This window comes from Macaca nemestrina, chromosome 1 (genome assembly GCF_043159975.1).
Source record: "Macaca nemestrina isolate mMacNem1 chromosome 1, mMacNem.hap1, whole genome shotgun sequence".
In the NCBI taxonomy this organism is placed as follows: Eukaryota; Metazoa; Chordata; class Mammalia; order Primates; family Cercopithecidae; genus Macaca; species Macaca nemestrina.
In genome coordinates this window covers 32,282,747-32,310,660 of record NC_092125.1, presented here as the reverse complement: position 1 = coordinate 32,310,660, position 27,914 = coordinate 32,282,747, and the positions used below count along the sequence as shown (strand labels likewise).

General features: G+C 35.3%; 2 protein-coding genes across 16 annotated transcripts in view; both read right to left on the bottom strand.

Moving 5' to 3' along the window:
* The window catches only part of LOC105484451 (RAB GTPase activating protein 1 like), a 796,528-nt gene that overhangs the window by 495,364 nt on the left and 273,250 nt on the right, over positions 1–27,914 (bottom strand). The window contains exon 14 of one of the 15 annotated variants that reach the window (XM_071069708.1): positions 31–11,974. The exons of 13 other annotated variants lie outside the window; for them this stretch is intronic. In XM_071069708.1, the coding sequence (XP_070925809.1) occupies positions 11,948–11,974 (27 nt within the window). In that variant the 3' untranslated portion in view covers positions 31–11,947. Of the gene's footprint in view, positions 1–30; positions 11,975–12,518; positions 13,039–27,914 lie in introns of those variants that run through there. One more of the 15 variants, XM_071069707.1, reaches the window with a different exon arrangement.
* On the bottom strand, positions 13,051–27,659 carry LOC105484454 (G protein-coupled receptor 52). Its single transcript, XM_071069737.1, has one exon. The coding sequence runs from the start codon at positions 27,452–27,454 to the stop codon at positions 26,369–26,371; it is 1,086 nt and encodes a 361-aa protein (XP_070925838.1). The 5' UTR covers positions 27,455–27,659; the 3' UTR covers positions 13,051–26,368.

Genomic DNA, 27,914 nt, shown 5'->3' with positions numbered 1-27,914 from the left:
AAATACATTCACATTTTAATGAAATATCTTAGATATTCAACTAGCCAGTAAATTGCTCCAAAATTTACTTTAAAATCTTATTAACAAAATTAATACAATTAAAATAAAAATAGCATAGGCAACATTAATTTTTCAGAGCACTTGATAGTTTTACATTTAAACTTTGAATGCTAAAGGTTAGAAAATTATTATAGGTAAGATATTTTCTTAAATAGAAGACTGAGAACTTTGTTGAAAAGTAATTTTTATAAAGTATCATGAATGCATGAAAAAGTGAGAATTAACTCTCACCTTTCCAAGGTCACTCTGCTAAGCTTTGTTGGAGCCAAACCCAGAATTCACATCTCCTGACTCCCACCCTAGTGTTCTTTCAACTTCAACTTAGATTTACAATCTTTCTAAATAATAAGTTATAATGTTATATACTGGTATAATGTTAATTATACATATATAATGTTCTAATAAGTTATAATGTTCATCTAACATTGAGGATTTAGGTTTATACTTTTAATTATTGGCCTGTAGATAATTATACAGCAGAAGCAAATGGCCAAAGATCTGATCTTTTTTTTTTTTAAAGACACAGGGTCTCAGTCTGTCACTCAGGCTGGAATGCAGTAGCACAATCATAACTCACTGCAGCCTTGAACTCCTGGGCTCAAGCATCTTCCCACCTCAGCCTCCCAAAGAGCTGGGATTAAATGTGTCAGCCACCATTCCTGGCTTGACCTGCCTTAATATGCCATAAATCCTTGCTTGGCATCCTTTCAAATTCAATAAATCTATTTACCTACAAAAGTAGATAAGATCACCATGTTTGCCTTAATTGTTTGCCCCTAATATTATTATATACAGTGCTACAAAATATTTTCAAAAATATTGTGTACCTGGCATTGTAACAAAAAAGAAGTTTTCAAAACAAAGCACTGGATGAGTCCAAAATATTATTAACTACCTTAAAAACAGTCACAATATCTGAGAAGATACAAAATAACTGCCAAAGACAGTCCAACCAATCATTCAACATATGTCAAAAGAAAAAAAACGTAACATGGTAATCTTGAATACTCCAGTGCTTGCTACACCAAGTGTGGTCTGTAAACTACAGCATCAGCAGCACCCAGGAGTTTATCAGAAATGAAGAATTACAGGTCCTAACTCAGACCTACTAAATCTGAAACTGCAATTGAACAGGCTCCGAAGGTGATCTTTACTCATGTTAAAATTTAAACACCGCTAGCAGGTTCATCACACCTGCTTGTATATGACATCAGCTATTATTTAAATATTTATTAATAAATGATATTTATTGACATTTAAATATTTATTGTAACATACATTACATTTAATATAATCATACATTAAAACACATAATATGTTATTTCATTTACTTATCGTAAGGCAGATACTACTTTCCCTGCTTTACAGATGACAGAAATAAGAATCAGAAGGCCAGGCGCAGTGGCTCACGCCTGTAATCCCAGCACTTTGGGACGCAGAGGTGGGTGGATCACAGGGTTAAGAGATTGAGACCATCCTGGCCAACATGGTGAAACCCCGTCTCTACTAAAAATAAAAAAATTAGCTGGGTGTGGTGACGCACGCCTGTAGTCCCAGCTACTTGGGACGCTGAGGCAGGAGAATTGCTTGAACCCAGGAGGCGGAGGTTGCAGTGAGCTAAGATCGCGCCACTGCACTCCAGCCTGGCGACAGAGCAAGACTCCATCTCTCAAATAATAATAATAATAATAATAATAATAATCAGAGAGGTTCAATATTATGACCATGGTCAACAGGTAATAAGTGGTAGATCCTGGAGACAAATTCGTGTTATTTCACTTAGACACTGCTTCTTTACATACTGGCCTCATAAAAGAAAGAGCAGAGCACTGTTACTAGTCAACGTCAGGAATACTTTGAGAGGTACTGAGAAGGAAGTAAAGCTACAGTTATCATGCCATTTTCTATGGAATTCTCTTTGGTTAACCAAAATCCTCCTATTATTTGGGTTTCATGCTGGGGAGTAGGCAATAAAGATTTTAAAAGAGCTGACAATGTAGTTGAAGAAATAAACGATCTCAGAAATTAACAAGAGAACCATTCGAAATTAAGACTTCAAGAATGCAAAATGATGCTACAAATTGAATAATTTCCAAGGAAAGTATTGAATAAATTTAATCATTTTAATGCAGTGTTTATTAACTACCTACTATATACTAGGATTACATTAAGCACTGAGGATCTAAAATTAATTTTTAAAAATAGACTGAGGTTAGGGACTCTGTGGGAGACAACACAAACATTTATGTATAAAACAAAATGATAAGCACTATGTTTATATAAAATGTTACAGGAACAGCTACAGGAGAAAATGGGATTAGTCAAAGAAGGTCTAGAAAAGGGTTTGTAAGGACTTGAAAGAACTAATTGATAGAGATTAATTTCCTGATCACTCATTTTCTCCTCTCTACTACAAGGGAGTTAGAGAGGAGAAGCAATCTCCAAGAGCTTGTAACATTCTCTGCAGGAGCTTTAGGGGTGAATGATTGCAGGACTCCTCAGCCTGCTTCAGCTCAACCTGCTCAGCAGCTCAGCTTTTACATGTTTTACATATGTGGATTCTAAACAAGATTTGGTTGGCATTAAAAGAAAGTTTGAAAACTTTTAAAGTTTAACATAATGTAATTATATGTCCCAGATGATGCTTACCTCAAACCATACCTAGGAACTTGTGGTCTGCCCCAAAACTATCTTTCTATTAACTAGCAAGAGAAACCTCTAAGGTAACATCCTAAGGAAAGAAAGGACTATACGTGGTATAGGAGAGGAAAACACTGTCAGGGCATCCTGTTTTCTGGAAGCTCCTGAACCTATGCTATTTCTACTTCCCACTTCTAACTGAGACTCATCCAGTGCTCTGGGCAGTAGATGCTATACCAAAATCAAGAAAATAAGATGCTGCTTTGAAAATCTCTTTGCACCTGAAGTACAAAGCAGGAAAGCTTTGGGACTGTGCACCTGACATATGAGGAATTCTGCACACCAGCAAGGTTTACAGAGATCCTATGTCATCAAGAGATGGTGCTTTCACAAAGACATCTTACCTCTTTGAGCTCTCTAGGTATTTATTACTAAAGATACTGTGTATATAACTCTTACTCTATAGGAGAATATAACCTAAAATTCTGTTCCACGGTTGACTTTAAAGGCATGGCAACATTTCATTGTATTCAGAGTTGTTTTTCTCTTCCTAACACTTCTCAAAAATGTCCTTTTGTGTGGCCAACTGAAGACAATAATTAGGGTTAAAATTTGTTTCTATTATGCATAAACTTCATTAAGAAAAACAGAGTGACATATATTTAATGTTCCTTTTCTAGTTTAAAATATTACTGTGCAAAAAACAGTTAACATTGCAGGTCTGAGACTGCTGTTCTTAGAATGAAATGCTTGAAAGGTTGGCCCTTTGCTGGCATCTGGAAACTTGAATTTCAGGAGAGTTGCCATCATTCCCTGTTAAGTGTGGTTTACTGTACCTAAACTGTTGTACAAACAATGTGATTCATGCTAAACTCCTTCTGAAAGTCTGAAATTTTGGTACATTCTAGGCAAAGGGTGCCTATGTGATGGGCTCTTGATAAAAACCCTGAACTCCTAGGCTCAGGCAAGCTTCTCTGGCACATAACACTTTACCATACTTTCACAACTTGATACTGGAGTAATTAAGCTAATCCTGTGCAACTTAACTGGGAGAAGATTCGGAAGTGTGTGCCTGGTTTCCTCCAGATTTTGCTCCATGTACCTTTTCCCTTTACTGATTTTGCTTCGTATCTTTTCACTGTAATAAATATAGCAGTGAGGACTATATGCTGAGTCCTGTTAGTCTCAGCAAATCACCAAACCTGGGGACCTGGAAGGCAAAACTCTCAACAAAATTAGACTTAAAAAAACTTTTCCCCACTTTGGGAAATACAGATAACATACGTCATCCTTTGTACCCACATGATGTCAGCCACTAGGTCCCATGGACTCTTCTCTTATACCACTTTCTTTCCTTTCCCACCATACCCGTCTCATTGCCGTCTTTCCTGATACCACTCCCCTTACCACCTCAAGCTTAGATTATGACAGTGTTCTCTGTCTCAGTCTCAGTCTGCCCTAGCTGCAACAAAAACATACAGCTGGGTGTCTTAAACAACAGAAATTTATTTCTCACAGTTTTGGAAGCTAGGAAGTCCAAGATCAAGGTGTTGGCTGATTCCGTTCCTGGTGAGGACTCTTCCTGGCTTGCAGACGGCTACTTTCTCTAGCATGGTGGCTTATACATAGCATGCATTACGCACTTCTCCATTGTGTCTTCACATTGCAGAGAAAGAGAGCTCTGATGTCTCTTCCTCTTCGTATAATGGAATCAGCCCTATCCAATTAGGGCCCCACACTTATGACCCCATCTAACCTTTATCACCTCCTCACAGGCCCTGTTTTCAAATATAGTCACATTGGGGATTACGGGTTCAATATATGAACACCAGGAGATGGGGACACACAAACATTCACCGTAACAGTCTCCTATCTGGTCTGACTCCTGTAATAAATTCTGTACTCTGCAGCCAGATTAAGTAAGATTCCTAAGAGAATGCAATCATTATGAGTTTCTACTATTTCAAAGTCCACCAAGGAGGGGCCTCCAACACCTACAGTATACAGAACAACTACTTCAGAGCCAATAACTAACACCTGAATGTGGTTTGCTTGACAATGAAAAAATTAGAGCTATTTGTGACAGTATTTAGCTCCGATTTGGATATGTTCAATTCCTTTGAAAAACAATTTCCTAATATTAAATTCTGATAAATATTGACTTTTCTAAGATTTTGTTTAATATGGCAAAATTTCTAATATATGCAGAGACCATTACCTTCCTAAATAAATTACCAACAGGTATACTGGGTATTCAAAAGCAAGTTGAATAGTTTTACTTTCCCTGTTGAAGGGGATGAACATTGTCTTAATACTATCACTGTATCACCAGCCTGAGTCACATCATAGGCTTGAATTAGAAAGAAATACTAATTCTTCAAAACAACTAATACACCATCAATGCAACAACCACATTCAATCAAAAGGGAGCTTCAGCAAGAAGATGGGTAAGTGATAAGTATGACTGAACTCAAACACAAAAACATACAAGAATATATAAATAGAAATCATAGTAAATCCTTCCCAAAGAAATTCATGCAAAGTAGCTGAACTGCCCTCGTATTGAAACATAATCAATATCAATAAATCAAAGTGTTTTTTTTCCTAAATACCTGCTATGTATAAGCCACCATGCTAGTTTGTTACCCCAGGGGGTACAAAAAAGCTTAATACATAATGTCAGTACTCTTAATTCTTGACTAATTAAATGAAACAAACACAGAGGCAAAATCCAACTTCTTAGGCTAATTTGGCTAGGGCAAAATGCCAGTCAAGCAATGGATTTAATTTATGTAAAAATTAATTGGTATGGTCTCTTCTCTAACTAAACACTGTATTTTGTTTTATTTTTGATTTTTTTTTTTTCCCCAGACAGCAAAGTCTTGCTCTGTCCACTCAGGCTGGAGTGCAATGCCGCCATCTTGGCTCACTGCAACCTCCGTCTCCCAGGTTCAAGCTATTCTCCTGCCTCAGCCTCCCAAGTAGCTGGGACTATAGGCATCTACCACCACATCCAGCTAATTTTTGTACTTTTAGTAGAGATGGGGTTTCACCATATTGGACAGGATGGTCTCAAACTCCTGACCTCAGGTGATCCACCCATCTCAGCTTCCCAAAGTGCTGGGATTACAGGCCTGAGCCACTGTGCCAGGCCAAAACACTGCATTTTAGAATGTCTCTGAATTCAAGGAAGGCCAGAGATTACAACATGCATGCATGAATAAAAACTCATCATTACTTCTGGAAATTTAATTTAGTATCATTATCTTTGTATATAAAAGGTAGTATTACCACCTCTCTGATACAAACAAATTTACATACAATGTACATATGTAAAATTACATTTTTTCTAAACTGGCTTTTGAGTGGCTAGAAAGTAAGGGTTCCTGATTTAAACGCTGAAATTCAAAATCAGTTTATAGATGATGATAGAGAAGTGAGAAAAAAATGGATCAATACACGGAATGATATCTATTCTGTGAGATGGGGAGATGCATTTGGTACCCTGCCAAATGCAGTAGCAACCCTGTGCAAGCGGTAAAATATTCAAGATGGGTCATGGCTGTAGAGTGGATTTGATCATATAGTCAAGATCTCACATACAAAGAACTTTTAGGCTGAAATTCTCATAGTACCAGAGAAAGCTCTGTTCTTATAGACCTGAAAAAAGTAGAACTTTTTTTTTTTTTTCCCCTCCAGTTAGCTGAGTTCTGGAGTGCCTAGTTCCCCACTAGGCTTTAAAGGGGTAAAGTGTTTTTGGCAGTGACAATCCCCAGTGAAGGCAGCTGAGACATTTCCTGGGATGTTGTCAGGAATTGGAACTAAGCGCAATTTTGTCTGCTTTCAGTATTGGTCTAGTGAGCAATTTTGATGTTCCTGTTTTGTTCCAGTCCAACAGCTTTTGGAAATAATGTACGTTTGGTTGTAATTCAAACTGACACAATCAGTGTCTTAAGACTGACTATTTTGGAACTTAAATGGGCAGAGAGCTTATAGCGAGGGATTCTTTCTGTAGAGCTTCCAGGATGGAACCCCTCCCAAGGGCAAAGACACTTCCAGGAAAGTTTCATACTATGATTCTCAAACTTCTGAGTACACAGAAATCACCTGCAGAGCTTGTCACAAATTCAGAGACCCACATTCTAGATATTCTGATTTAGGGGAACTAAGATAGTTGCTGAAAATCTGTAATTTTAATAAGCACTACCAGTGAATCTGATGTAAACTGTCCACAGTTTATACTTCTGAGAAATGTTGGATTAGTGGCTTACAGAATTAATTCACATCAGAGAAAATACCTGATTTAATAGAAAGTAGTGGCCTTGTTACCAGAAAGATACAGGCAATAATATGAAACTTTCTGATATTTGATAACCAAAATAATTTCCCTTATCAGCAATATATTCATATACAATGATATATAAGCACAAAGATTTAAACCTATTATCTGGGACTACAAATGAAAGCAACACTTACCTAACCCTTAGCAATTGATGAGAGACAAAACACAGTAACAGCTGCATTTTTCTATTACTAGATAAAAAGACATGAACATAAATACACATAAGCATATACTTACCACAAATATAAACATTCTGTTCTTAACTTTTGTATAAAACATTCTGCTAATGGCATCTAGAAATTCAGAGGGGGAAAAAACGTAAACCCTGAGAAATATTCAAGCAAAACTCTGAAATGATTATCAGTGTAATCTACTCAAAAGCAAAAGCATTTCCCTCATTTTTAGTATAACACTTATCTGCAAAGCCAACACAGTCTGCCCCCAAATATTTACTGAACATCTACCATATATGGCATCCTGCACTAGGTGGTAGAAACAGTGGGGAATGTGACAAAGTCCCTGCCCCGTGGAACTTACTGTTCTAAGCAGAAGAAACTGGAATGATTTTACAGAGAGACAGACAGACAGAGAGACAGAGAGGGAGGGAGAGAGAGAGAGAGAGAGAGAGAGAGAGAGAGAGAGGTAGAGGTAGATACAGATATAGTGTCTATGATTTCTTCTCTGGGTTTAAAATTTTTTGTCTTTAGGGATATTATGCTCAACATTAGTTTAAGAAATTAACTACTATTTGAAATTCACTGTTTCATATTACACAAAAATATCTGCCCACACTGTCATGTGAAATGCTTAATTTTACCTCATCAATAACATTTAAATTTGAAGTGGAAAATAACTATAATTTATACTACAACACCAGCACAATCACAAAAATAAGGTAGAATGTGAATCCATTATTGAACAATGATCAGGATGAATTCTTACAATAAAGAAGAATTGTTTAATATGAAATCAGCCTATTTGTACACATGTTTTGCAAGCAAAACTCTCTTCTAGTATTTCAGTATAAGCCATAACAATCCCTCTGTTATAAACTAGAGCACTAGGGCACCTCTTACATGTGGAATAATTCTGAAATCTCTATTTGTTTATCCTAATTCACATGTATCATATTTGTGTAACCATTAGACTATACAATATAAAAGAAACTTTTAAAATACAAAGTGTTATAAAGAAGTAAATAAGGTAAATAAATAAGTAAACAAAAGCAACAATTTATCTTAAATCTCAATCAAAATATTACAGATACAGCAATAATAAAATTAATTCTTTATAATATAATCCCACATATATAATTGCTATGTGGCCAGGAAACAAAACTCATAATCAAGAAGGTTTCTTCCAACCCTAAGATTTCATGATTTTATAATATTTCAAAAATGCTAACATTTTCTTACTGAGGGAAATTTGTTGAGTTCACTCATGGATCCTCATCAATTCTCTGACTCTAGAAGTATCTTCTAGAGTCAAAAGAAAAAAATCCTTTATTAGCTTCTCTTTATTAGTTTCAGTTTAATACATGTCAGTATAATGTTAACTGCCAAATAGTAGGGGAGGTAGCATATATTAGGTAGAAAGGACATGGTTTGGTGTCAGACAAAACTGGATGCAAATTCTATAGATTCTGCCACTTAGTAAAAGTGTGATAACCAAGATATTTAAATACTGATGCTCAATTTTCTCACCTATGAAAAGGAGTTGCTAAAAGGATTAAACATATTATATAATATGAATATATAATATATATTTACAGTACTTGTCATACAGTAGCTTTGTTATTTACTATTTATTAGTGATTACTTTTACATTTATTTAGTAGAAATGTTATTTCTCTTCCCTGGTATAGATAATTTTACTCTTTGTCTAACAAAGACCTGAGAATCATGGCTAACTGAAATACCCAGGCAATTCTCGACTTTATTTTCAGCCTCTCATGCCCATGTCTTATTTTTAACTAGGCTCAAACAAAGAAATATCAAAGAAGCTACTAGAAGATCTGGTGGTAGTATTAATCTCTGAGAAATTGTAGACCCCTGAAAAGATGATAAATGACTAGAGAGAAGACAAATTTTAAGCTTTCAATAAGAACATATGGATTTCAGAGACGGTAACATTGATGCTTCATCTAGTAAAACTCTAGACAGATGGCATATAAGACTTAAAAAATAAAGATGTTTTTACTGTGTCCATCCCTAAGAATAAATGGCAAAAAAAACTAGCTGTGTATATATTTGTGTGTGTGCACATGCATTTAAAGGGTTTTTAGATCTAGAAAGCCCAAAATAGACTATATTTAATTTCTGTGGACCAGGAACAACAATGACTACAGCTGCTATTGCTGACATTTATTGGACTTTTCTATATGGCAGACACTGATGGGCAATTTATATATCATTATTTCAGAAACCCCTATAAAGCCAATACAATTACTAGGAAACCAATGGTCAGAGATGTTAGGTAACATGCCCAGTATTACACAGGTAACAAGTGACAGAATAAAAAATTTCAATTTGACTCTAGAGAGCAGGCTAAACCATTATGCTTCTCTCTCTCTTTTTTATTTTTTTTTTGAGACAAAGTCTCACTCTCTCGCCCAGGCTAAAGTGCAGTGGTGCGATCTTGGCACATTGCAGCCTCTGCCTTCCAGGTTAAAGCAATTCTCCTACCTCAGCCTCCTGAGTAGCTGGGATTACAAGGGTGTGCCATCACACTTGGCTAGTTTTTGTATTTTTAGTAGAGACGGGGTTTCACCATGTTGCCCAGGCTGGTCTCAAACTCCTGACCTCAAGTGAGCCACCCGTCTCGGCCTCCCAAAGTGCTGGGATTACAGGCGTGAGCCACCATGCCCAGCCTATGCTTCAGTCTCTTTAGCAAACATTTCATAAAATATTTTAAACAAAAGGGAAAAAATGGGAACTAGATATTAACATGTTTAGGTAGAGTTTGAGGTAGACATATGGCCTTACTCAAAATGTGCTAATTAAATAAAGAAAAATCAATTTAGAAGAAAGCTTTTTACTAAGTTCTGCCTAGGTACTCTTCTGTTTATATCATTTTTGCTAACTTTAAAGACAACAGAGAACGTAAGCTTCCCAAATCTACTAAAAACCTTAGAAAAGATCACATTAAAGTAAAAGAAAGTGCTGAGTAAGTAAGGAATGACTGCAAAGCCCTGCAACTATGTTCAATAAACTGATTTTCCAAGTTCCAAACAGGTGAGATCTAGACCTAAAAAAGTTCACTACAAAGCTAGGGTGACCTGTTGTTGAAACAGCTGCACTAAGGGAAGTGAGGAGCTGCACTAAAGGAAGCACATTGTCCAAATATGGCAACTACTCATCCCACTGTAAGAAGAGCACACTGAGCAAGAGAATACTGCGTCTAACAATAACTGCAAAAGGTCTACATTTTTGTGTCTCCTTCTTTAATAGTTCCCTCACTGATGTAGTTCAGACAGCTTCATTCATCTTCCATGTAACTAAGAAGCTCCATACTTTCCTATGTACATAGAGGACATTAGCAGATCAGAAGTCTTTCATCATAAGAATGTTAAAAGTGCTAAGTTCATTCATGTTGTGGTGGAAGGCAACCAAAATGATGAGATATTTGTAAATCAAGGTTCATGGACAAGCTGCCTCCCATCTCTATTACCTCTCTATCCTAATATCTTGTTCTATTCTTTTCATGGCATTCATCATAATCTGAAATTATCTTATTTTTTTTTACTTGCTGACATTTTAATCTAGAATACTTTTTATCTCTATTTGGATGTAAGCTCTATGAGAAAAGAGTTTATCATTCCTGTCCACCATATTCCAAATACCTAAACAGTGACTTGCACATAAAACACGCTCAACAGGCTGGGCATGGTGGCTCATGCCTGTAATTCCAGCACTTTGGGAGGCCAAGGCAGGTGAATCGCCTGAGGTGAGGAGTTCGAGACCAGTCTGGCCAACATGTTGAAACCCAGAACCTACTAAAAGTACAAAAATTAGCCAGGCGTGGTGGCCCACACTTGTAGTCCCAGCTACTCTGGAGGCTGAGGCAGAAGAATTGCTCAAACCTGGGAAGCAGAGGTCACAGTGAGCTGAGATCGCGCCATTGCAGTCCAGCCTGGGTGACAGAGCCAGACTCCACCTCAAAAAAAAAAATGCTCAATAAATATTTGCTGAATGAATGAATTAGCAATGTGTTAAAGAAATAAAGATGTTTAAACTGAGAAGAGAAGGCAGATATAACAGTAGCTTTCATATGCCATAAGAGCTACATCATAAAGGGAGACTTATTTCTGTGTTTCCACAGAGATATGGTGGACATTTGATCCTATGTCAATAGGATCAAAAGGAAGATTTTGGGCTCATAATTAAGAAGTATCTTCTAAGTCACAGAACTTTATAATAATTGAAGAGGCTACCTTGATAGTTATGAAAGGAATTTTAGCCATGGTAGGAGGCTGTATCCATAAGTTATCAGTTAACCTAAAGTTCCTATGATTCAAAGTACATAGAGAATATAATAAAACTACACATAAAGATTCAAAAAAAAATAAGGTAATCTTTCTATGGAAGAAGGGAAAAAAAGTGATCTGGTTAACCAGAGAAGGTATCTTAAAAGACAGTGAAGAACGAAGTGTATAAACTGGATTCTAAATGAAATAGTGATTAAGGTAGAAGAAAAAATCTGGATAGTCTTTTTTTTCAATGAACATTTATTAAACAGACAGGGCTATGAAGTGGAAATATAAGAAGGCAGTGGTACCAATGACATTAACAATAACAGCAACAACAAAAAGAGATGAGCAGTACAAGGAACAAGAAACGGTAATAATGATTTTCCTTTGAAATTGTTCAGGTTTCAATTTTTATGAAAAATCCAGAATATGAAGGCTCATTGAAGGCAGCATAGTACATGTTCCTGAAAAAAAAGGTACAAGGCCAGATTTGAGAGTTCTATTTTGGAATACTTGGCAAAAGGACGACAGTTTAATCCCAGAGAGTAGATGGGCTTTCTGTGAAAGTAATTAAAGAGAACAATTAATTAAGGATGGGGAGAGCATCACAAAATTATAACTCTGTAAGGATTATTTTGAAAAGTCATCCATTCGTTTACTTGTCCTTGGGCAGAACTACATTAAACCCCAAAGGTTATTATCTTTCATTTTACAAATCTCCACTAAAAGGCATTCTTGAAAACCTTTCTGCAAAATATGTCCCAAACGCTAAAGGTATCTGTATTAAAATCTTTCCGTATTTTAAGTGTAGTTATGGAATACAAACGGTAACATTTCTCATAGTAAATGCTATCAAATAATCATACATCAAATTATACTTTGGTTGCTTAACGGGTAAACGGAAGGACTTTAAAAAATTTATAATCCAATATGTAGTATAAGCTTAGAAAATAAATAATTCTCATCTGAAAAATCCAAATATCTGGATTATATCAAATTAGATGCTATAAAATAAGCACTAACAATATATAAGTGTTCCCTTTTCTCTGCAACCTCACCAACATCTGTTATTACTACTACTTTTTTTATTTTTTAGTAACAGACACTCTGACTGGTGTGAGATGGTATCTCATTGCGGTTTTGATTTGCATTTCTCTAATGATAACTGATGTTGAGCATTTTTTCATATCTTTGCTGGCCACACACATGTCTTCTTTTGAGAAGCATCTGTTCACGTTCTCAGATGTAGGTAGAGGCCCATTATCCTAAGCAAATTAACTCAGGAGCAGAAAACCAAACATCAGATGCTTTCACTTACAAGAGAGAACTAAACATAGGTACACGTGAATATAAAGATTGGAACAACAGACACTGGGGACCACTAGAGGGACGAGGGAAGGGGATGAGGGTTGAAAAACTACCTATTGGGTACTATGCTCACTACCTGGGTGATGGAATCATTCCTACCTCAAAGCACAGTGTCTTGACATTTCCCCAAGTAATAAACTTGCACATGTAGCCCCTTAACCTACAATAAAAGTTGAAAAAAAAAAGTATATCATATTTGCAGAAGTCAAAAGTTTAATGACTGTATTAGAAACGGAACAAAGGTTTCAGAAATGCTGGAAAAACTGAGCCAACTCTAACAAGATGAAGTTGAAGGGAAATAACAATGTAAAATTAGTTTTAAAAAACGAAAACCATTGTACGTATACGGAGAAGGAATATAAATTAAGCAGGTGTAAAGCAGACATATGGATTTATTGAAAATAAACTCAATAAATTAAAGGACAAAATGTAACTACTAAAAATATATAACTTATTTCTGGCCTGAGTAAATCGCAGAATAGTTATATAAATCAAGGGAAAACGATAGTCTCGCTCTCATCTGTTACTAGTCCTATCACGCATGTAACATTTTATTCAGCTCTGAGCACCATTAAAAGAAGTATTATCAGAGCATATTCAGGGAAAAGTTGGTGATGAATTTCAAAACCATATTTTACGAGAATGGTTCAAGACCAGGAGAAGCCTGGACAGAAACAATGGTTCTACTAAGGTATATAGAAGGTTCTTGGGTAAAACAAAAATTCTCATTCTTCCTATATAATCACAATGGGAAAAAGCCAAAAATATATTCATTTCAGCTGAATATAAATAAACATTATGGAAAAAGCCTGAGCTACCCCAAAGTGCATTCACCCCCCTTTAAGACACATATTCAAGAAGAGCCTACAAGTCCACTGAATGTCCATTTTGGAAGGAAAAATTCAATTAAAGTGGGAATCTATATTAAAAGATAGGTATATTAAATCATCATTCCACTCTCCTAAAATATTCTTTTCCATAGCTTCCCCAGTCGGTAACAGCAAAGCACTGGGGAAAAGAATCTTGATGTAATCTTCAGTCCAACCACATCCCCAAGTGAGTTGGAGATGAAATAACTACTGGAAGAGACCCAAGAAATACTGTTAACCCTAACAAATTCAATTCGGCTCAAGAAATAGATGACTTACTATATACAGAGCACTCTGTACTCGGCTCAACAAATAATTCAGTAGCCACTATATACAAAGCACTCTGAGGAACCAGAGAGATGTAAAAGACATAATGAAGAGAAACAGTACGGACCTGCAAGCATGCTTGCTTGTTAGACAACCACACCAAGCGTGACTTTTCTAATGTGAAAGCTGATTTGCTTACCATGGCTCTACCACTGTAGATACTATTCCCATGGTTCTGCAGGTTAGGGAAATCCTAAGTATCAATACCAGGCCTGGGGTCAGCGCTTAACTACTGAAATCTTCATGTTCACAAACTCTCCAAGGACACAGGCCTCAAAATTTTCTGCTTAGGAAAATATCCTCCCCTACCTTGAAAGGCCGGTAGAGATATCACTGCAACAAAGGCAGAAGAATAGAAAAAAATTTTGAAACCTTTCTCAAACCCATTATCTACATGACTGTGTGGCACACACAAGATACAATGAAACAGACAATGCTGAAGATAGCAGTAATAATGGGAGAACAGCATTGACAGAATTCAGTGTTCTTAAAATAATGCACAGCCTTAAACAACAAAGCAGCAGCAGCACAAAGTAAATGGTGAGATAACAATAGTGAGAAGATTATCTGAGCTTAAAGACTTCTGGAATACATAATTTGAGACAATTTGGTTTAAAAGAGGCTCAGCAGATCCATCCTAGTTCATCCATCCGTCCATCCATCCATCCATCTACCTACCTACCCACCTACCTACCTACCTATATGTTTTGTGTAGGGAAGAAAAAAAAATTGCAAAGAAGTAAACAAATTCCCTATAGGGGCTGGGAAGAAATAAGTAAAAAATCAAATTCCTTTAATTTATTTATTAATGTAGAATTGCTGCTAGCAAGTTTGCAATGAATCATCATAGTTTGATACATTATTAGTGTGAAGATAAACTGGATCACTCCTTTGGGAAACCAATTTGGCAATATATATAAATAATCGTAAAATACCTTCATACTGTTTGCTTCAGTATTTCTCCCTTAAAAGTTAAGAAAATAATACTAAATGTGGAAAGGCCTAATTTATAAAAATGTTCATAAACAATATGCAATAATATGGAAAAACATTTAAGTTATAAATATCCACATTTAAAAATCCTTTAGAAAAAGCCCTAATCCATAGGGGGGAAATGGAAGAAAAGAAAACCAAAATCAACTGTCATTATCATCATACCTAATTATACCTGGGTAAGAGAACTATGTGTAATTTAGTCTCTTTTTATCATTTTAAACATTCCCTAAATTTCCTTTATGAGCAAATATTTCTTTGACAATTAAAAATAAAAATAACTAAAATGAATGAGGAGGAATAAAAGGAAGTTAATTATGTGGAAGGGATGAGAATTAGAAACATTTGAGATAACTTAATAGTGATTTGCTATAACTCATCCTTTTACAACATTGTCAGAAATTAAAAGGTACCAATTATGGAAGGGCAAGCTGGTGGGTATATAAAAAAGTGGAAACAATACTTTGTCACTCAAATTATCTCTATAAGAAATCCCTGAGGTCTTCTCTTAAGACCCTTCAGACCATTGATTGTTCTGAAAAAGGCAGAAGGACCTAATGATTCTCTTAATTATTTCTCTCAAAATCAAACTAATGGAAACCTGACCATTTACAATCTTTTAATACACAATTTTACATAAAATTATTCTATTCATTTGTTTGGGAAAACATACAATAAACATTATTGAGTGGGTTATAATGATGGCTCTACTATCTCAATGACTTTAAACAGTACTGAAAGCATAAAAGCATATACAGTCAGTCCTATATATTCATAGGTTCAACCAACCACTGCTTGAAAATATTCAGGGGAAAAAAATGCATGGCTGCATCTGTGTTCAACATATACAGACTTGTATGTGTACTTGAAATGTATTTGTACATTTCTTGTCACTATTCCCTAAATAATACAACTAATTATATTGCATTTACATTGTATTAGATATTATAAGTAATTCAGAGATAATTTAAAGTATACGGGAGGGTGTGTGTAGGTTATAGTATACGATTTTACAAAAGGGACTTGAGCATCTGTGGATTTTGGTATCCCTGGGATGTCCTGGAACCAATCCCACACAGACAACGACAGACAACTGTGTAAGCGTTTCCTTTATTCTAACAGACTCAGTGAACTGTATTTTCAAGAAAAACATCAAGATTGTTTATTCATTTTCTTACTGATTTACTAAACTTGAAGAAAACCAAAACTTCCCAATGGATTATTAATAGTTTAAAACAATAGTACTGCCAAGGCAAATATTATTAAATAATGTATCAAATACCTGTGATTTAACTGAAACATCAAGATTTTTAAAACGGCTTAATTTTGTGTAAATATAAATCGTGGCTCATTTAAAATTGCTTTGTATTTTCATTCATTAGTTGACAATGACAAAAAACATAAAACTCCTAGCACTGCAATACATCTTAGCCAAGTATAGGACTATATCCATTTATCTTCTAACTTATATATTATTAAGAGCCTATTAAAATGTCACACATTGGTGCTGAATTATAAATTCTCTTAAGTCGTATATGTTTTAGAGTTGCATGTAAATTTGGCTCTTATACAGCTAGATCTTCTGTTTTGTAGTTTTTTGTTTTACTGCCTATCAGAGTACTACAAAAAAGGCATGCTTACTTATAAGTAAATTGACTCTTTTAGACTATGAGATTATCATTTATTGATGAGAAGTTTAACAAATGCTTCTGAAGTTTGAAGACTACATCCAATGTTAATTATTACTGACTCCATGCTTAAAAGTAAAATATGATTATGCTATATTAGTAGTTAAGAAACTAGACACTAAGTTTGATATGCAAAGAACTTTACCTGAGACTAATTATATAATAGTAAGAACTAATTAGAAAAAGTAGATCTGTGTTTCATTTACAGACAGATATACAATTGACAAACCACTGGAATCATAGAGGAGGAATCAATATCTAGGTTTTTACTCATATGCTAGAAATTTTCCTGATGCCTGACTGAATCAGGTTGAAATCACTCCTTTGTATGAGATCCTTTAGCAAACATAAAAGCACAACATTCTATTGCGAGTAGCATACAAAAGGCATTATAATGTCTCATACCAGGGGGTCAGCAAATTTTTTTCTGTAAAGGGCCAGACAGTAAATATTTAGGCTTTGTAGGACATAACATCTCCATCACAACTACTCTCTACCATTGTAGCACAAAAGCACCCACAGGTAATATATAAATGAATGAGCGCTGCTATGGTCCAGTAAAATTGTATCTACAACAGTCAGTGGACTATAATTTGTCAACTCCTATCTTGCCCTATAGTTATCCATATAAAGTCCATATAGCCCCTTGCAGCCTAAGTGCTCTTGGAGAACTGAAAATCTGTTTTACTTAAGAAATTTCCTTATCTTACGTAGCATTAAGAATAGTCCCCTGCACACAGTAACAACCTGATAAATACTTAAATGAAAGAATGAGTGATTCTATTATTCAAAAAATATTAGGCCTACATAATATGATTAACTTGACTGACAGAGAAGTTAAAACCTGCCTGTCATAATAGCCTGTATATAGTGACATTCACTTGTAATCACAAGACAAATATTAGGAAAACAACTCTAGAAAAAGTGGTCTAAGAAGATGCCTGAAGCCAGGCATGGTGGCTCACACCTGTAGTCCCATCACTTGAAGACCAGGGCAGGTGGATCACTTGAGTTCAGGAGTTTGAGACCAGCCTGGCCAACATGGTGAAACTCAGTCTCTACTACAAATACAAAAATCAGCTGGGTGTGGTGGTGCACACCTGTAGTCCCAGCTACTTGGGAGGCTGAGGCAGGAGAATCACTTGAACCCGGGAGGTGGATACTGCAGTGAGCCAAGATTACTCCACTGCCTGGGTGACACTGGTGATCACTCTCTAGTCTGGGTGACAAAGCAAGACTCCATCTCAAAAAAAAAAAAAAAAAAAAAAAGACGATGCCTGAGTTGGTATAACATGTCCTATGTGCAATTCCTCAAGCTACTTCTGCCCATGTTAATATTCCCGTCCTAATCTCACAGCTTATAATTTATACCTAAAGTGATGATTTTACTCTAATCAGATATAATCCACATAAAGGATATTTTCTTTTTCTTACACTGCATTCCAAAGTTATGGTGTATTTCTCCCCACAACACTTTTGTACTAAACTGAACACTGAACATTTCCTCTCCTTTCACTTTAATAACGTCTCAAATATCCTGTGGTATCCTTTAGAACTATAACATCCAAACACATGGCTAAATATTGAAGCCAATTCATATTGTAAAGTGCATTAATCCCTCTAATGCTACAATGTATTACATAGTTCCTATGACTTTTCTGCAATCTCTCCCTCAAATTCTAGAAATTAATCTTCCTGCTTATTGGATTCACACAATTCAATGAGTTACTCTTAAGAATCCAAGACTATTATAGAACCACAATGTATGCCCTTAACATAGCATAATCCATAAATATTTACTGAACTAACTTGTTGATTTGAAATGCAAAAATATCTGGTTAATTCAGATTAAAATCCAAATTTGGACTTTGCAATGATTCATCCTGCAAACTCTTTAAATAAGTAACATAAATTAAGTAGCTATAAAATTGTTATGGAAATTTTACATATTTAAGAAAATAAACTTTTCAAATAACTCAATGGAACTCATTTTTATTCAACTGATACAGACACTAGAAACTACTTAAAGATTTCCTCTAAGGACATTTACAAGGCAATCTTGTGTTTGCCTAATTTGAGTCCCTTTAATTTTTCTGTAACTACATTTATTTCATTGAAATAAAACTGAATTATTTATTTAAAAGGCTTTATTTAATATATCACTAATTCAAACTAATCACTGATTCCATGACTGATATTTTAGATTACAAACATACAAAAGCACTATAGCCTGAAAAATCAAAATCTTTTCCATCATAATGCTTGAGAAAAATCCAACCTATAATGACTCAACAACATTGCAAATCTATTACCAAAAAAAATTCAAAACATAAAATACATGACTATGAAATCAGTACTTTCCAAAAGTAGGTACATTAATATAATGTGATTTTGATGTCTTCATCTTTTATTATTATACTTTAAGTTCTAGGGTACATGATGTCTTCATCTTTAAGGTTATAGTTTTTAGAATACACAGCGAACACTGTTCAATTTATTCTACATATCTCAATGTATTCAGTAGATGACTGCTGTGTTTTCAAAAGGAGAAGTAAATTTTTTGTTACCCTCTATAAATAAAAAACTGTTTTAAGAAATATTAAAACACCAATCAAGGCTGATAATACATCATATCAAAAATTTCTATGATATCAAAAATCACATCTCCAACATAAAGTTAATTTTAAAATAATTTTTCCTGCGTCACGAATTAAAAGAAAAAATTTCACATAGAATTTCTTCTATATCAAATAAGTAAGTCTTCATTTTCTTCTCAAGAAAGAAAGATCAGGTCACTCTATTACCAGTCATCTATAAATACATTATTCAAGAACTTTATCACAGGCAACATTATTGTCACACAAAACATGTGGTCAGTAGTATCTTTGTCAAACGACATGATCTTGTTAGGGTCACTTAAAATCTTATGTCAGATTTCTATATGTGAAATGAGACAGTGTTTACTCACAGAAGCTTTTATAATACACCTCGCTTATAATGTCAAGAGCATTATATATTTTCAAAAGCATTATAAGCATTTCCAAATTTCAACTTGCAGCATTTTCCAATAATTTCTTACCAATTTAGCATTTTTAATTATACAGTTCCTGAAAAAGTAAATGAATAATTGTGAAGAGGTTATTTGTATAAAAATGTGCCATCCACTAATAATTATATTAAACTTCAAACTCGATTAATAACATAAGTAAACGTCTTAAAGCTATACTTCACAGAGTATGTACAAAAACATTCTTTGTGTCATGTATAATCTCAGACAAAATTACTGCACATATCTTGCTACAATCCACATTTTATTCAAAAATAAATTTAAAAATTTTAAAGAACAGGTCGTACAACTCTGTACCTTGTTTGTGCCTTGCAATTAAAATAATTGCATTTATAATATATATTTTGCCATTTTTTAACTGGCATCAACCTTATTTACAATTGCTTAAGTAGAAAATAAAATAAAACTGGGGTCAAATGTTTAAGTCAATGATAGGTATTTCTTTTGTATAAAGTATCATTTTTGGAAGTTTTCAAATTTTTGCAAATTATTTTCATTTCATGAATTCTATTATTATGTACTATGTTTCCTGATATTTATCACTTTAAACCTTAGAATTTTAGAATCTCAAAAACTAATTTGGCTCCATTTACCATAATGAAGGTGGTGATATGTGCCTTTCGTGTTAAATATTTATCAGATATAACAGACTCCAGCTAAATTTATTACTGTTATTTTCTTCACCTTTGTAGAAAGTCATACATAAAAGCAGAATAAAAGTTACCCTTAAAAATTATAAATATGTTCTTTGGAGAATTCTGCCTATGTAGGAAATGCAGGTAACGTACCAGCTAGAGCCTATTTCCTAATGCAGGGCCATCTTTTTGTTGTTTAAAGATGTGAAAAATGCAGAAAGGTGCCATCAATGATGCATTTAAAAATCCTACTGTGGGCCTAGTGCAGTCGCTCATGCCTGCAATCCCAGCACTTTGGGAGGCCAAGGCGGGCAGATCACGAGGTCAGGAGATCGAGACCATCCTGGCTAACAAGGTAGAACCCCGTTTCTACTAAAAATACAAAAAATTAGCTGGGAGTGGTGGTGGGCGCCTGTAGTCCCAGCTACTCGGGAGACTGAGGCAGGAGAATGGCGTGAACCCGGGAGGCAGAGCTCTCAGGGAGCAGAGATAGTGCCACTGCACTCCAGCCTGGGAAACAGAGCGAGAATCTGTCTCAAAAAAAAAAAAAAAAAAGAAAGAAAATCCTACAGTGATTGAGAACCATTTCAGATTCATCAAGTAATACCTCAAACTGTTTACATTAAAACAAAAATAAGTCAAGAACATCTACTATTGCAAGGAGAAGGTTGTCAAGTTTATCGGAAAAATCTACCTGAAATAACAAATATTACAGAACTCAGAAAAACTATATAGCCTATCTTTATAAGACAATATTGAGACATTATTGGATAGTGTTATTTGTAGCATCAACATAAGCTGTTTCATGAAATGTTAAAATATTTTTTAAATATTCAGCATTCTTCTTCTTCCCCCACCCCCGACCGAGAAGGAATCTCGCTTTGTCGCCAGGCTGGAGTGCAGTGGTGCGATCTTAGTTCACTGCAACCTCCACCTCCTGCGTTCAAGTGATTCTCCTGGCTCAACCTCCCAAGTATCTGGGACTACAGGTACATGTCACCACACCCAACTAATTTTTGTATTAGTAGAGACGGGATCTCACCATTTTGGCAGGGATGGCTTCAATCTCCTGACCTTGTGATCCGCCCACCTTGGCCTCCCAAAGTGCTGGGATTACAGGCGTGAGCCACCACACCCAGCTTTCAGCATTCTTTTAAACCAAATATTAATTCTCCTGATTATAAAAGAAATTTTACCAATGCTCATTGTAAAATATTAAAACAAAATAGTCATGAAGGAAAAACTTAATTACATCATGTTAATATTTTAAAAAACACTTTTACTACTAAGAAAAGTTATTAATATTTTAAAATACAGAGCAAGACTAACACTGAATCAAACTTCCATTTATAAGAAATCATAAAATGGGAACTGGTTTTTCTATTCTAGCCATTTTGTTTTCCTCAATATCTATATATTTGGTTACAGGATGTACCACTTTCTACATATCTCTCTTAATCTAAGATAAAGTTCTGCTCAAGGAAAAGAGCATCTTTTGGAACCTACACATCGAGTATAGCACTGACTCAGTAACACATACATGCTCCTATGCACCAAAATGGCCCTACCTGCACATACATGATACTATCTATGCTCAGAATGTTACACCAGCAGATTTCTCACATCTAAATCTTTTTTATCTACTTATTATATAATTGTATCTTTTTCACATCTAATGATTACCTTCTAGGGTAGGGAGGAAAAGAGGAAAGGTCCTTTAAGGCAACTTCGTTTATCTTTAAATTCACATAATTTATGGTATCTATGGAGCAAATCAGCTTATTAATCATTGTTTCTCCCAAGAAATAGATACATGACAAAATACTTCAAATCCCATTTTAATAAATAAGGAAAATTAAAGTGCAAAGACAAATGACAAGACATCCCTGGATAATCCTTCCTATTATTACTTCCCTAATGAGAATAAAATGTTTAAGCGTATTTAGTGTAATAAAGTAAGAGGTAGGTTAACCTCTGAATCATGCCTGACTGTCTCATCTCAACATCCGCTTGCTGGATATCTTTAATCTCAAACGATGTGTTCATGAATAACCATTCCTGGGAAATGAGCTTTCAGAAATACACTTGAAATATCTGAGTTTAACCCAAAATTTGAGTTTAAATCAATTTACAAAAAGAAATGTTATCTTAGAAAACCCTAATGCTCAATGGATTATTTCTGTTTGAATTGGGATTAGTGACCTTTAAGTTGTGATGTTAATAAATATGGCACCCACAAAGATAATAAAACAGCAGCTACAGGCCAGGTACAGTGGTTTACGCCTGTAATCCCAGCACTTTGGGAGGCCGAGGTGGACGGATCACGAGGTCAGGAAATCGAGACCATCCTGGCTAACACGGTGAAACTCCGTCTCTATTAAAAATACAAAAAATTAGCCGGGTGTGGTGGCGGGCGCCTGTAGTCCCAGCTACTCAGGAGGCTGAGGCAGGAGAGTGGTGTGAACTCAGGAGGCAGAGCTTGCAGTGAGCTGAGATCGCATCACTGCCCTCCAGCCTGGGCAACAGAGTAAGACTCCGCCTCAAACAAACAAACAAAAAACAAACAAACAAACAAAAACAGCAGCTACCATATTCTGAACATTTTTTTTGTGCCAGGTGCTGTGCTGGGCACACATACTACAAATTTTCATTTAGTTCTCAAATTCAGCTGAACAGGGAGCTACAAGTCTCTGACTTAATATTTTTTAATCAATGCCAAAACTAAGGTTTTAGAGCATTTGGTATCTTACCTAAGGCCAAGCAGTTTATGAGGGCCTGGATCTCAGCCCAAGTTTCATATACTAATAGTGTAAATTATGAAGCTTTCCAACACTCTATAACTCTAGAAACAGCTATGCAAATAATAGAACCCTTAGGAAAGAGAACACAGAATGCATTATTTTTGGGCTGTCTTTTACAACCGAGCCGGATAATTACCACAAAATACAATACAATGATGAGAAAAATGGTTATGCTTCCTATTCTTAAAACACATTACCTAAAAAGAGAGGTTTCAAAATAAGTATTATCTTATTATAAAAACACATTAAATATGACAAAAGAAAGTTAAGTGGTTTGCCCTACAGTTGTATATAAAAACTATAGTAAATTTAAAAACTAAACTTACAACTTGCCTCATTCAGCCTCTTTCAGCCTATGATAAAGCCTTTCTTTTCTACTCTTCCTCTTCAAAACAATTTTTTTTCAAAAAGAAATTGATAGAGATTTCAAAAAGTTATTCAAGGGAAATAACAAAAGTAAACCAAAGTAATATTAAGAATTTCAGTTTGATTACAGACTAAACTGGTAAGTTTGAGCTTATCAGATTGCTGTTTTAATAAAAGAAACTTTTAAGATCAAAGAAAAAGATCACAAGACAAGAAAATAACTCAAGCAAAAGACTTATGATGAGAAAAAAAGAAATAAAACTCAGAGAAATATTGTAGGGAAAAGGTATAGACAGAGGTACAAAAATTTAAAGGCTTTTGAAATGAAAGCAGTGTAGCCTACTGGTGAAGTAGGCAGGCTTTGGCCCAGGCCTACTGGATGGGCGGGAACCTCTGCCATTGACTAGTTAACTGACGAATAATCATTTTTCTTTCTTTCCTTATCTTTGGAGTGGGAATAATAACTATTATCTCAAAAGGCTGTAGTGAGGATTAAATGTATAACACATGTAAAACTGAACAGTGAGCCTGGCACATAATAAGGATAAAATGCAGTAAGCGTGGCCTCAGGCTTTCTGTACACAGAATCCACTGGGTCTTTTTTAACTATATTTATTCCTTAAAGAAATTAAGATACGATTACCAAATAATATGTATAATTTTGAAGATTTTATAGGTGATATCTGGAATGTTAGCAGTACTATATTTCCTTGAACTTTATGTTTTCCTTGAACTGGTCTGAATTTAAAAGGCACATTTAAACCAAGATGCCACTGGCAAACAGGGGACAAGAATAAATATAAACCCAAGCTACAGAAGTATAAAACAATTATTTTTTGATTCCCAAAAAAGTAAATTCTTGTCCTAAGTGTTTTATTAAACTGAGGCAAAGTCTGATTTTGATATATAGAATATTGTTTTATTCTTTATTTTAAATTTTTCTTACACGTTTAAAAATATACAGGGGTTCAGAACAACCTCAATAAAATGACAACATTTCTACTAAAAGACCTTTGAAGCCAAACCACCAGGGTGCAAACATGGTTGGCTTCTAATTTGAAGAGTCATAGGCACATTTTATTAAATGCATTTCATAAAACGAAGAAATCAAAAATGCTGAGAAGAAAAATACTCAGTAGTTTGATATAAATTTTAAAATATCTTTCAGGCAAGAAACTTATGGTAAAAAAGTAATATTTAGATGTTTTACTGCTCATACCTGCTTCACTAATTCCCCAAAATGCTACTTTGCTATATCTAAACCCCTGATAATTTATTACACAATCCCATGTAGCACGCAAAAAAATAAGTTAATCTCTGCATTTGAAAACAGATCATTACAAAAGAAAATACTGTCGGCTCTTACCTGTATTTGATAATTAAGTATATTATATTATCAGCAGCACTAAAAATGCAGCTTTGTCTAATATAAATATCTAAATAACAGTTACACAAAAGTATTTTTCTCTTAAAATAAGTTTTTATATATGCTTTTTCCAATGTTGACAACTTAAACAACATTGATCTATATATTTTGCTAAGAAAACATTAGGCACAGATAACATAATTTACATTTTCTTTGCTGTAAAAAATATAATATGTGCAAACGCATATCACACAAATGACTGACTAGTGGACACAACAGTAAGCTATCGTAGACCTAACACAAAAAAGATTCATGTTTTATTTTATTTACTTATCTTTTAAAAGGGCATTCTAAGTACCCTTAAGAGTAATGCCTCACTGCTAGGTGAGTATCCTGCATTTGCATTAGAATTACTAGTGGGTTTCTTAAAGAAAAACAAAGCTTTACTATAGCAAAAAAAGACATCACTTTTAAGCAGATGAACTAATTTAAAAGGAACCAGATAAAAATGTTTCAAAAAGCCATTAAAAATATTTAATAAGCTACCAGATTGCTTTGCTGGAAGAAATACATTATTTAACATTATGGATGCTTTATACAGTAGATTCTTTCAATAGCTAAGACACTTCTAAAGTAAGGTAGCAATGGATGCAGATCAAGAAAAAGAGACAAAAAAAAAAAAAAAAAAAAACAGGAGACTGTTAGGAAAAGGGGGAATAGCAAATGTCATTTCACCCAGAAGAAACAAAAATAGTGTTTCTATTTGTTTGTAGCAGAAAAATTGTGCTGCAGAGAAGATTCTAGAAACACAAGCAAAGGGGTTGTTTGGCAAGTAATAAAATGCAATGCTTACTGTGCACCCTCCATGAAGAGATCACTTATGGATTGTAGATTAGTGTGATTAAAGGTACACTTTGATGCAAAAATTATACTTTGCCACATATATAATATGTAGCATTTTTCTATAAAGGGTAATTTATGTAAGTAATAACTTCCACAAAGAGTGAGAGAAACAGACAAAATGAGAAAGACAGAGGCATGGTACAGTCAGACAGAAAGACAGAAACGCCAAGCCAAGGAGCTTGCTCATGTCCTGCAGAAGATTTGAGATATTATTTTTCATCTCAGTGCTTAATTTTTCCTATTACTGCACACAAATACTCACATGCTGTAATTATTTCATGAGATAACCCTCTATACATCCTTCCCTTTAGTTTCTTCCATGAAAAAGAAAAAAAAAGAGAAACCTTTAGTCTCATACTTCATTTTATAGTCAACTATTCAAGTAAATATTTCTCTGATGGCAAATTTCCAGATGAATCTAGAATATGATCCAAAACCACTGTCAGATTACATTTGATTTACTATGTAGCTCTCTTCAAATGGAGCAAGAATTAGCCCGTTTCCTAGGTTTGGGGTCTTGTGCTTCCTGATCCTTCACACACATACAGGATGTGCACATTGTCTCAGACAGTCTTCGGAGGCCTAGCCGGAAAACGCTGTTGGAGAGGCTGTATATTACACAGTTACAAAAACTATTACTTATTGCAAGCCAGGTTGTTAAGAAGGACAGAGTTGGATTATCCAAGACCCGGGAGCTTTCTAGAAGAAAGTAAATTATATAGGGGAGCCACAGCATATAAAATACACTGGTTATCCTAAACAAAACCATGGCGTAGCGACGGTCAGGGCTGTGTCCAGTCTCTCTGGAAGAATCTACCTCATGGCTAGGGAATCGGGCTCTTCGGTCATTTATCTCTTTGGTGTGCTGACGGCAAATTTTGAAAATGTGGAAGTAAGTGAAGCAGACAACAAAGGCAGCAGGAGCATAAAGTAAACAAACAATAAAGCCAGTAAAATAGGCACTAGTGAGCCAAGAGGTGGCACACCATTCAAAAATGTCACCGTGGTAACCAGGTTTCCCCCAGCCAAAAAAGGAAGGCAAGAAAATTAGGCAGGAGTAGATCCAGATCAAAATAATGCAAATTCTCAGGCGACAAGGGGTGACCAGTTGATTGTAGGAAAGAGGCTTGGTTATTGCAAGATAACGATCCACACTGATGCAAGCAAGACATGCCATAGAAACACTTTTTAGAACTGAGATGATATATCCAAAAACCTGGCAAGTCAATGACTCGTGGACACCTGTGGAGTAGTGGAGAAGTGAGAGAGTAGGAACCAAGCAGCTAACTCCAACGAAAAGATCAGCATATGCCATCGTCTGAATGAAATAGCTGGTAGTATAATGATGTAACAGTGGAGCACAATGAAAGACAAAGATAACTGTTAGATTCCCAGCAATGATCAGAAATGTCAGCAACACAATAACCACTGTCTCGAAGATGCAGACATCCACCACACTGTAGTGGCCAAATCCAAGTGGGCAGGAGTGATGCTCGGACACATTCACAATGCCACTGCTCATGTTCAGGATCCTCCATTCAGTCCACCTGGATTCATTCATGGCTTGGAAATTTAAAGATACCTGCAGACTTGGCCACCGCAAGCAGGTGCCCTGTCCAGCATCTGTTAAACACCGCACACGAGTGTTTCAGAACCTGCTTCAGTAGACAATGTCAGTGCTTCTGTCACAGCTGAGAGTCCCAGAGAGTGCTCAAGTCTCTTCATCAGCCTCAGTTCAGCAGTGACACACCTCAGCTTTCGGGCGGGGGGTGGGGGGGTGGGGGTGGAGAGAAGGGGGTAAGCTAGAAAGGAGGTGAAAAGAGGTCACTAATTAGTTTCCTTTGCCCTCAAAGAACTTTTTGCAGGCATAAAGTACTTCTAGAGAAAATAGACTTATTATCTTGCACTATGAAAAATTAAATCTGTAAAAAGAAAAAAAAATGAATTGCCAAAGGAAGAAAAGCTTCTGTGGGCTGTTCTCCAAGAGAGGCAGTTTCTTAGGGAGCAACTAGAAAGAATGA